At 60.4% G+C, this 10,857-nt stretch overlaps 2 protein-coding genes across 14 annotated transcripts in view; one reads left to right on the forward strand and one right to left on the reverse strand.

Annotated features, from left to right (window-relative positions):
* The window catches only part of PI4KB (phosphatidylinositol 4-kinase beta), a 29,091-nt gene extending 28,048 nt beyond the window's left edge, over positions 1-1,043 (forward strand). For all 8 annotated transcript variants that reach the window (XM_055584319.1, XM_055584320.1, XM_055584323.1 and 5 more), the window contains one exon: positions 155-1,043. In XM_055584319.1, coding sequence (XP_055440294.1) covers positions 155-336 — 182 coding nt within the window. In that variant the 3' untranslated portion in view covers positions 337-1,043. The remainder of the gene's footprint in view (positions 1-154) is intronic.
* ZNF687 (zinc finger protein 687) lies at positions 1,031-9,968 on the reverse strand. Of its 6 annotated transcripts, XM_055584313.1 has the most exons (11): positions 9,814-9,963; positions 8,308-8,403; positions 7,203-7,307; positions 4,705-6,827; positions 4,381-4,559; positions 3,795-3,971; positions 3,533-3,695; positions 3,043-3,375; positions 2,804-2,916; positions 2,469-2,610; positions 1,031-2,352 (listed from the first exon to the last, which is right to left on the reverse strand). In XM_055584313.1, exons 4-11 carry the CDS (start codon positions 6,808-6,810, stop codon positions 1,855-1,857), a joined length of 3,711 nt encoding a protein of 1,236 aa, XP_055440288.1. In that variant the 5' UTR covers positions 6,811-6,827; positions 7,203-7,307; positions 8,308-8,403; positions 9,814-9,963; the 3' UTR covers positions 1,031-1,854. The 6 variants fall into 6 exon arrangements, with proteins under 6 accessions (XP_055440288.1, XP_055440290.1, XP_055440289.1 ...); XM_055584315.1 differs by lacking the exon at positions 8,308-8,403 and having other exon boundaries at positions 7,253-7,307; positions 9,814-9,962; XM_055584314.1 differs by lacking the exon at positions 8,308-8,403 and having other exon boundaries at positions 9,814-9,962.
* Between the last annotated feature and the right edge of the window lie 889 nt (positions 9,969-10,857).

The following is a 10,857-nucleotide window of genomic DNA, read 5'->3' on the forward strand; positions in this document are numbered from 1 at the left end:
CCACCAGTCCTCCCTTCTCTGCCCAAGCAGACCTGCATCCATGCTGTCAGGGATCTGAGTGGGCGGGCAGGGGCAGCAGGCAGCCTGGCTCTCTACTGTTACGCTGCCCCTCCTCCTTTCCATGTGTGACCCTGTTCCTCGCTGCTGCCCCCAGGTTCTCAGCTTCCTTGCTTCCATGGCTCCAGCACCATCCGCAACCTCAAGGAGAGGTTCCACATGAGCATGACCGAGGAGCAGCTGCAGCTGCTGGTGGAGCAGATGGTGGATGGCAGCATGCGGTCTATAACCACCAAACTCTATGACGGCTTCCAGTACCTCACCAACGGCATCATGTGACGCCCTCCTCCTCAGGCCCCAGCGCGATGGGGGGGGTTCAGGGGACCCTCCCTGGGAAGGCCCTTGGAGAAACCCTAAGCCAGGAAGCCCCACCCCCCCCAGCCATCCACCAAGGGGAATGGAAGGCAAGAAATACAAAGGATCATGTGGTAACCGTAGAGCTTGCCGGGGCGGGTGGGGAGAGCCAGCTGTGGGGTCCAGACTGACTGGGGCTTCCTTGCCGCCACCCCAGCTGTGTCATTATTACCACCTGATGGGCTCCAGGACTCACTGCCCTCCAGAGAACAGAAGTGATAAGTGTGGGGGGCGCTGGGGCCTCGCTTCTCCTCACCAGGGTCCGAGAGGTTCTTTCCACAGGCCATCCGCTTCATGTATTCTAGGTCCCAGGAAGAAAAGAGTAGGTTCTTGGTACTGAGGACTTGATCCTGTGGTTGGCCTTTGGCCATGCTGCTGCCTGACTGTCCCCTCCCAGGGACTGAGCCCTAGCCCAAGTTCCCCTGGGTAGGTGGGCTTTGGCATAGGGTCCTGCACTTGCTGAGGTCCCCCATCCCAGAAGTGAGGAAGGGAATGATCACGGCCCCTCCAATCTGAGGGTACTGGCCTAGCTTTGGGGAATTCCTTGCCCTGATCCCTTCCCCACACCCAGGGAGATAGCTCTCAATTTTTTATTTTTAATTTTTGTTTGAAATAAAGTCCTTAGTTAGCCATCTGTGTCATTTCTGAGATGTATTTTTTTCAGGGGTGGGGAGTGGACATGCCTGTGTTCAGGTTACAAAAGGAACCACACAGAACAAGGGGAAGGAAGACTGCGTTTTCCCTGCCTGTCTTGGTCAATAACCACCTCGTCCCCCAAGAAGGGCCTTCCCAGCTTTGTCACTCACCTCCCTCCCAGACCCGTCCACATTGCCACATAAAAAGAGGAGCTTGAATGGGGATTAAACCACGAGCAGTTTTAATGGTCTGGTTTTCTCCCTCCCATTTCCCCCACTGTTAGTATTATTACTACAAGAATAAAGGATTCCTGAGAGCCTGTCCCCTCCTCTCCCTGGGACCCCCTTGACAGGACTCACCCCCACCAACCCCCCTCCCCCCCTGGATTTCTGGGGAAAAAAAAAAGTGAAAGGCACTGCAGGGGTGGGGGCTGGAGTGCCAGTGAGTCTGAAGGGCATGCTGGGGCTGCCATCCGTGCCCAGAGGTGAGGAGCGTGTCCCTGACCACCCCAGTATCAGGCCTTCCCATCCTCCCACCCCCACCCCCTATCCCACATGGTAGGGGCTGCAGCAAGAAAATAATTAGTGTTGGGCTCAGAAGGAAGGAATGGAGGACCCACTCTACTAGGACCCGAGGGGGGACCGCAAGTAACTACCATCCTCAAAAGCTGGTTGTCCTTGGGGGTTAGCGGAAGAGGAGCTGAACAAAACGTGAATTATAATGGAACTCCCCAGCCCAGGGGCCAGGCAGCAGCAGTGACCCAGGGCTCCCGAGGCAGAGGGCGGGGGCTCAGTCCAGGCCTGGGCCCTAGTTGTCCCCACTGCCCCCTTGCCGAGCCCTGATGAACGCCATGCCATGTGTGCGGAAATGGGTCTTGAGGTTGAGAGGGCTGTCGCAGCTCTTGCCACAGACCTTACAGGTCAGCGGGCCTCCTGAAGCAGGCAAGGGTGACTCTCCACCATCTGGGTCGGACCTGGAAGGAGGGGGAGCCTCTTCCTCCCCATCCCCCAGGCCTAGGGCACTGGCACTCCCCACACCCCGTTTTTTCTTGTGGCTGATGAAACGGTGACGGCTCAGGGAGCCAGGCGAGGCAAAGCACAAGCCACAGTCGAGGCACTGCTGGGCACCACCGTCCACCCTCAAGCCCACCATAAGGCTCTGTTCTGCTGAGCTGCCGCCCCGGTAGCGTAGGGGGCCGTGGCCGCCCGACCCGGGTGCGCCCCTGGGGGACTTGGCTGGAGGTGTCGTGCTGTCAGGCTCCTCACTGCAAGAGTCTGAGGACTGGCGGCGCTTCCGTCCCGGCCCCTGGAGAAGAGAGTAAAGGAACTGAGTGTCCGGGGCCTCCCACGGCCCCAGCACCCTCACCCAGTGCCCCGAGGCCGCGTCCACGTCCGCGCGCGGCAGCTTGGGCCTCCACCTACCTGGGCTCTGGCACCAGGGCCCCGAGCCAGGGCGCTCCCCCGGCCAGGGGACTGGGCCCCAAGCGGCAAGCCGTGCCGGACCTGGACGTGTTTCTCCAGGATCAGGCGGCTGCTGAAGGTGCGCTTTCCCTCTGTGCAATACCTAAAGGGGAGAGCGGGCGGGTGGGCGCCGGGGCACAGCCCACAGACCAAGGCTCGCGGCTTGAGCAGAGGGAGGCCTCAACCGTCAGTCCACTCAGACCTAAGAGGCAGGCGGGAAGGTTGTTTTGGGGAACCAGGGTTGTGGGCACCCTGCTAGACAGAGAAGAGGACAGGGGCACAGGGGTGAAGGTTACCTGCAAGGGTAAACTCGCTTGATACCCTCGTGGTTGACCCTGACATGGCGCCTCAGGCTGGGGGCCGAGCAGAAGGAGCGCTCACACAGGCGGCAGGGAAACTTTTTCACCGACTAGGAGAGCAAGGGGTGGGGGGGGGGGGTCTTAGAGCCAGGCTCTCATCTGGGACCCCATCCCCACTGCCACACAGGTCAATCCCAGGCCAGCCCCTCTGGCTCCCAGGGGGCGCCCCCCCTCACCTTGCCATGCTCCTTCTTCATGTGACCCACATATTCGTCACGCTCAGGAAACCAGGAGTGACACAGGCCACAGGTCCAGCCGCCAGGGCCCCCGCCCCCACCCTTCATGCCTTTGCTCCCCAGTTCTCGCCGGGGCCGTTTGGTTGGGCGAGGGGGCTCAGGGGAGCTGGGCGGCTCCTCTTCTTCTGAGGTTGAAGAAGATTCCTCAGTAGGGGCAGCGGTTCCTGCCCGAGACACAGCCAGCTCCTCGGGCTCTGTCTTGGGGGTCAGAAGGGCACCCCCAGCTCCTTTCCCAGCGGTCTCCTCCCCCGGGCGCCCAGACTGATGGGTGTTCTGTGAGAGGGAGACAAGGCGTGTGGCTGTTTGGGGGGAGGGCCTGGCTTTGCCCAAGTCCTGGCCTCTCCCCCGCTCCCATTTCCAGAGGGGTGTGTGATCTTAACCCCGGATTGATACAGCTGAGCACCCTGCCTCTGTCTCTTGACTCCTGTACCTTGAGATGTTCCAGCATGGTCCTTTTTTGGGCAAAAAGCAGAGGACAAGATGGGCACTTAAAGACGCTGACACGCTGGGGCAGCAAGTGCTGGTCGAAGTGTGAGGAGAGGAGGGGTTTATGAGTGAAGACCGTGTCACACATTGCGCACTTGTAGATCATCCTGTGTGGAAGGAGAGGACAGTGCCCACATCCTGCCCCATCAAGGCCCGATCCCACCCCACCTCCCACCCCACCCCTATGCTCCCACCCCAGGTCTCACTTGGCCTGCTGCGTGTGGAAGCTGGGATGCTGGGTGTAGAGGTGGGCGTGGGCGCTGGGTGCAGACTTGAAGGCCATGGGGCAGATGGGGCACTTGTGGAAAACCTCGCAGTGTGACGTCTGGATGTGGGACTTGATGGAGTTCACACCCCCAAACACCACTGCACAGCTGGGGCACCTTGGGGAGAAAGTTGGAGGCACGGTGGTGAGTGGGGAGCATCTCTGCAGCCACCCCCAACCCCACACTCATTCTTGGGGACCGGGTGACCTGAGAAGTTAATCGGCAGTGGAACACGAGCAAGTGGAGGAAGGAAGGAGCCACAGGACCCAGTCCCAGAGGGGAGGCCTGCGGAGGTAGAGCTGGTGCTCCAGAGGTGGCCCTGCTCGTCCGCTCCATGGGGCTTGCCCACTTCCGTGGGGAGCGACGGAAAGGCAGGGAGCTCAGGCTGCACTCGCCAACACAGTATGGCTGAGTGATTCAGCAGGAGAGATGGGCTCGCCTTCTAAAAGGCTGGTCCCAGGAGCCACGAGACCATCAAGTACAGGAGGAAAAGTGTCGACATATGGGGAGGAGGTGTGGGAGGCACCTGTATCCTACGCGGCGAGAGAAATGTAGGCAGGCCTCCCGGAGATGGGTCTGAAAATTGGCTTGCAGAAAGTTGCCCCCACACTCAGGACAGACGTGGGGAGGTCGGTTCTTATGCATGCGCTGGTGGGCGCTGAAGCTGCAGCGGTTGGGGAGCATCATGGGGCAGGTTGGGCACACCTGTCGAGGGGGTCAAAACAAGGTGAGTCTGTGAGGAGGGGCCTGACCCCATTCCTTCTAACCAAGCCCCCACGCCTTCCTAGACCCTGTCCCCATGGCACCTGGCTGTCCCCTTCCCAGGGAGGGGCTGTGAAAGGCAACTCACGTTGCTGGTGGCCCCAGGGGCGGGAGGCCCGAGCTGCTGGAAGTGGGCAGCCATGCCGGCCTTGTCGCGGCACTGCTCCTTGCACTCCAGGCAGCGGAAGCACGTGTAAGTAGAGGTGGCAGGGGTGGCGGGTGGCTCCGTTGAGAGCGGCAGCACGGGGGCCTCTGCGGCAACTGCAGTAATGGCAGATGTGGTGACGGCCCCTTCACCCTTGCCCAAGGTGGGCAAGGCTGGAGGTCCAAGGGCAGGTGGGACAGCCAGCAGGGGCGTGATGTCCGGCTGCCCCACCATCTGGTCCAGGGCCACCGGCCTCATGACCAGGTGTGAGCACTGCATGACGAGCCCCTTGTCCTTGTGCTCGCGGGCATGCAGAAGCAGGCTGCACTTGTTGAAGAAGACCAGGCGGCGGGCGCAGTGATTGCAGGTGACCTCAATGCGCATGCTCCGGCGGTCATAGTGTCTCGCCAGGCTCTTCTCCAATGAGAAGGCATCCCCACACTCAAGGCAGCGGTAGCCCGTGGGTGGCAGGGCCAGCCCGGCCTCAGCCGGCGGACTCAGGTTCGGCCGGTAGGCAGGCAGCAGGTTCTTGCTGTTGAGGATCTTGTTGAAGGCCTCCACCAGGCTGGACTGGGTCCGTGAGATCACCGTGCCACCTGCTGCCCCCGGCCCAGTGGCCGGCTTAGAAGGCTGCACCATTACCACCGAGGCGCCATTCACTTTCTGCCCCCCTGTCCCCAGCCCTGTCCTCCCCTCAGCCTTGGGCAGGGCTTGGGGCACCAGACCCAGCACATTCTTAGGCATGGTCTTAGGGCTGGTGGCAGTGCCCCCAGGCAGAACCACCGCTTTGCGGGCCACGCTGGCCGCCATCAACATGGCAGTACTTGCATTCTGAATGGTGGCCACAGGCAGCACGGTACCCTTGAGCCTCGTGCCATCACCCAGTTGGACACTCACCACCTTCGGACCCTCGGGGGTTGGGGTTGCCGGGGACAACTTCAGGAGGTTAGCCTCCGCCAGGAAGCCCCCCTCAGCCAAGGGGGCAGGGGGATCAGGGTCTGAGGGGACCCGGGTTACGGTCCTTGTGATATTTCCACAGGATGTTTTAATGGTCTTGATCCGCACCTTGAGAGGCCGAGAGGAGCTGGAGGCAGGGGAGTCATTGCTGTCCTCGTCCGCAGCCTCAGCTCCACTGGAGGGACTCTGGGGACTTCCCGGGGAAGACTTGTCTACCGGTCCCTCATCCTCCTCTTCCTTCAGGGGCTGACAGCTGGGCCCTTTAGGGGAGGCAAGAGGGCTCTGGTGCCCCGGAGACTTCTTGAAGAAGGACACCCCTGCCACCTGGGAAGGGGAGGCACTGGCAGGGACTCCCGTGGCCTCAGGGCTAGTGCCTGAGCCTGGCTGGGCGAGGCTCTGGGGATGAAGAGGGCTGCAGCTTTCCTGCTTCAAGGCCCCCAGCAGTGGGGGAGAAGAGGGGGGCAGCAGGGCTGGGCCATTCTCCCGGGTCAGCTCAAAGGGAGAGGGGAAAGCAGGTGGGGTCAGGGCCCCTTCCGGAGGTGGGGAGGGCGCAGAGGGAGGAAGGGGATCAGGGTGCTCCCCTGGCTCAGGCCCAAAATGAGCAAACAGATCCAGCGGAGCTTTGCCTTCCAGGGATTTTTCTTTCCAGGTACCCCCACTGGGAGGAGCTGGAGAGCGTGGGGTTCCTGGAAGGGATGGCTCAGGGCCCCCAAAACCATTCTGCATCAGACGAGGTCCCAGAGGGCCTTCCTTCGTCACTCCCCCTGCCCGGGCCACTTCCCCTCCTGAACTCCCAGCCAGGGACTCTGACTGCTCAGGACACACAGTGTTCTTGACGATGACGCTGACTGCTGAGACGTCTGGCGGTGGCAGGCTATGGTCAGAGGCCTGGGTGGGCCCCCCAGGGCCGTCCCCGGCAGGAGCTGCTGTTGCTTCTCCAGATTCACCTCCTACACTGGGTTCAGGCTTCCCGGAGCCTCCTGGACCCTCATTTTCTTCTGGCCCAGAGTGGATGGCTTCATTTGCATCAATGTCAGGGATGTCAAAGGCAGCAAGGAGGTCATCAAAATCAGGGGTCTTCATGTCCCCCATGGCAATCGGTCCCAGACCTGAGGAGAACAGGGAAAAAAGTGAGAAACTGAGATGTCTGAAAGCAGGAACTCTGGACCTCCTCCCTCAGGATCTCCATACATTCCCTCTCAGAAGCCCATGCACACTGACTTGGGCACACCATCATAGTGCAAATCCTAGAGAGCTGGTGGAGGCACCTGTTTTTCCAAACCCTAAAACTGGAAAGGAAGGTAGCATGCACATTCCAGAGAAAGATCCTTAGAAAATCCAGAGAAAGCAAAGGAAAAGAGACTTCTCAGAAACACAGCTGAGAGATAACAGTAGAGACGGAGGAAGCTCTGTGAGAGTCCTGGTTGAAACCACCACAACCCCTCCTGTGCCCAGCACAGAATCAATCAAGTAATCAATACTACTATTAAGGAGGCGAATGTACAAGATGTTCTAGGTTTAAAAGCTCATTCACAGCAGCATGAGATCCATTCATACTCTTCGTGGATCTTCTGGGGGTCCACAAAGATCTGAAAGGCCATATGCACAAAAGGGCAGCAACTTAAGCCAAGATGCAAGGATTGATTCCAGTTCCAGCCTTATCAACAGCCTGCTGTATAAGCAAGTTACTCAACCGCCTTACTCTTGCTGTCTGAAACAGCGGGCAAGTTATCATAGGGTTGTTCTGAGCATGATATGAATCCTAAACCTGAGAGTCAGAACCCACAGAATAACTGATTATTACAGCTAGGACAAGGACATGCCAGGCTGAGAAGGCGCTGGGAGAGAATAAGCACTGGAAATCTAGGGCTGGGGTCAGAGACGAGAGTCAGGGGTCAGGGAAGGTCAAGTCTGGGCCACTTGGGGTCATTACTGGCACTTGGGAGATCTAGCTGAAGTGGGTTCAGGGAAGTTGCCCAAGAGACCAAAATGGAAAGAATAAGACACAGGAACAGAAAGAGACAAAGAGAAGCAGCAGCGGAAAACCGTGACGGCAGCCTGGTCACAAGGGCCCCAGCCAGGCCTCTGCTGCCACAAACACCTGCTGCTCCCTCGCCTACCTTCCCAGGAGTGCCTGGCCTTCCCCTAGCCAGCCCCGCCCCCGCCTCCCCATCTTGCTCTCTCGGGACTAGAACTCCAGGGTATGAGCTTATCCAGCACAGCTGCCACATGGGGAAAAGTCAGGCTCCTCACCCCTCTCATTTTTCCTCTGAGCTCCTCACCTCAGGTTATCCCCAACTCACACCCCTCACTCTTTTCATTTTCCCTTGGCAGCAGTGGCCCAGGAAGGCTCACCCAACGCCCCCCCCTCCAGCCCCGTCCCAGTACAAGGAAAAAAAAAAAAATCCCAAGAGACTAAAGCAGTACTAAACCAACAAGGTTGGCTGAGAGTCTGTGGGGGACCCAGGCTTGTTCCCTACCTCTCCCCCCACAGTGTTTCTGTATCTAGGAAGAAGCAACTGAAGAAGTCTCTTTCCTTCCACATTCCCTGCCCAGGATGCAAGCCGTTTCCCAGGCCAATTCTCTCACCTCCTTTCAGCCTTTAGACTGTAACTGGAGAGAGTCCCAGCAGGTGGCAGCTGGCATTGCTGGGACCAAGGTGGGGGTGGAGGAAGAGGGTACCAACTAGAGGAAGAAAGGGGAGTCCTCCCTTCATCCCCCTCTACTTAATTCTGCAGGCTCTGGGTTTAAACAAAGCCCTCCACCCTTGCGTCTGCCCTGCTGGATGGCTGCAGCCCTCCCCTGCCCCGGCGCCCTTCCCACCCTGAGAGGCCAGAGCCACCTTCCGCTTCGGCGCTCAGAAAAGTGGGCTGGTGGAGCACAGATCAATGGGGGCTATGAGAATACACCTACGAACTTGCCTCCTCCAAGCAACTCCCTCTTTGACGTCCAAGTGACTTAGAGGTCATCGGATAGTCAGGAACAGGCAGTAGATCAAGCAGCGGAGCTCAAGGCCGTAGAGGCTTCCCCCGCCCCACAGTCCAGGCCTTTCTGCGGCTGCTGCGCCCTGTCTCTTGGGCTCCAGCCCCCCTCCTTCCCTCCGTTCTTCCCCAAAAGCCAAAGGAAGGGGTTGAACAGGAAGAGGGTGAACTGGCTTGGGTCGGGTAGGGGCCCCGCGTCCCCTTCCCTGGCCCGGGGCCTGCTGCGCAGAGGAGGGCGAGGGGCCGGCGGCCGGGGGCGATTAGGCTGCCGCCAAGCAGGGCAACGGGCTGAATTAAGTCTCTGCCATCTGCCGAGGACCTGCGCGGGGAGCATGTCCAGGGTTGCGGGGAGGGGGCGGAGTGTACATGGGAGAAGTCAGAGGGGAAACTGAGGCGCGCCGCCCTTCTCTAGTTCTCACCCGCGTGCGAAGGGAAGGACGGGCCTCCGCCAGGCCAGGCCCTGAGGGAGCTGCCGCGCCGCACCTCCCGGCCCAGGACTATACGCGAGTAGGGGAGGCGTGGAAAGAGAGTGGGGAGGGGACAGTCTCTGCCTGACTCGCAGCTCTCCAGCCGGGGTCCGTCCCAACTCCGACCTCCTTCCCTCCCTCCCTGCGCAGCGCAGCCTCCCCCCGCGGACTCCCGAGGCTCTCTCGAGACCGGAGAGGAATCGGAAGGCGCGTCGCGGCCCGGGGCTCGAGCCTGAGTCCCGTCCGGGCCCGGACGCTGACCCGCGCCCAGGCGGGGTGCAGGCTCCACTCCGGCCTGGCCCAGTTCCCCCGCCCCCACCCCCGGACACGGACACCATTTTAGGTCGCGACATCCCGCAGCTCCCAGTCCCCGGGCCGCGCTTCGGACGCCTCTTGGGCCAGGGGCGCCAGGAGTTGGGGACCCCGACCCTCCCTCCACGTTTACCCTGCTAGGGGCTGTGCTTTCAACAGGCTGGGAGTTTCGCCCACCAGCCCCAAGGAACAGGGGCGGCGTCGGGGCCAGAGTAGAAGCCATCCCGGGGGGCGGCGCGGAGCGGGGTGGGGGGGGGGGTGTAGTTGAGCAAGTGGGGGAGGGGCGGGGGTATTTACCCGCCCCCCCAGGGGCGGGGCCAAAGGCGGGTATTTACCCCAGACACGCTTTCTTGTTCCGCTCCCAGTGCGGGCCGAGACCCGGCGGTCTCCCCACGGCTCCGGCCGCTACCGCCGCCGCCGCCGCCGCCCTCTCCACGACCGCCGCTACTTCCTGCTTCTCTCCGGTTCAGCCTCCCCCTCCCTCAGCTCCCTTCGCGTTCCCGGTCTGGGCTGCCCGCTTTCGCACTCGCCATTGGTTAATGCCCCTGTCGTTCAGTACTTCGCCCCGCCCAGCTCCACACTGGATTGGCCTTAAGTGCTGCCACTCTGAACCAGCTCCGTACAGCCTTCCCGGCATCATTGGGCAAGAAGCTTGGTCCTTCTGGAGATGCTTCTCCTCATTGGTTGCGCCGGGGCCCACCTGCCCCCATCTGTGCGTCTCAAAAATGATTGCCCTCCGCGACTGTCGCTTAGAAAGAAACCAATCTGATTCCCTGCTTTCCTACTGGAGGCGGTGACTAACCCAGGTGCGTCTCCGCCCCTTCACTCCCTATTGGCCACGATCCAAGAAGCCTACAGCTCACTTATGCAAATTTCAGAACCACTTTTTATTTGTTGGGCACTTTGAGGAGAACCTCGTTTGCCCTGAGTGGAGCCCGGATGTGTGGGTTCATTTGCACTGTTTTCTCAAGCAACACCCCAATGTCAGTTTTTCCGTGCAGAAGTCACAAAGTGGGACGTCACCGAAAGCATCACGTCATCTGGTTGACCATTTCCTCGCGGTTTTCCCACTATCTAAACCGTCATATAATCTACTTGGATGGGATCCTCGCAAGGGCTAGCTCTTGGGCGACGGCGTCAACCGCGGCTCCTCCCTCTGCAGGCGGGCTTGTAGCGGGGGCGGGATTTGTAGTGTGGAAGGAACTGGCACCTGAAACCGGGGACGGGCTTGCAGACCGGAAGTAAGGGAGAGGTGACGTTAGGGTGCTGGCGTGGCCAGGTCCATTTCAAAAGGGATCTTAAAGCGGCACTGTGGTAGGCTTCCTTAGCACGGAGAAAGGGGATGGAGAAACCCTCCCCACCTCCGTTACCCATTTAAA

The sequence above is a fragment of the Bubalus kerabau genome, chromosome 6, assembly GCF_029407905.1.
Source record: "Bubalus kerabau isolate K-KA32 ecotype Philippines breed swamp buffalo chromosome 6, PCC_UOA_SB_1v2, whole genome shotgun sequence".
NCBI lineage: Eukaryota > Metazoa > Chordata > Mammalia > Artiodactyla > Bovidae > Bubalus > Bubalus kerabau.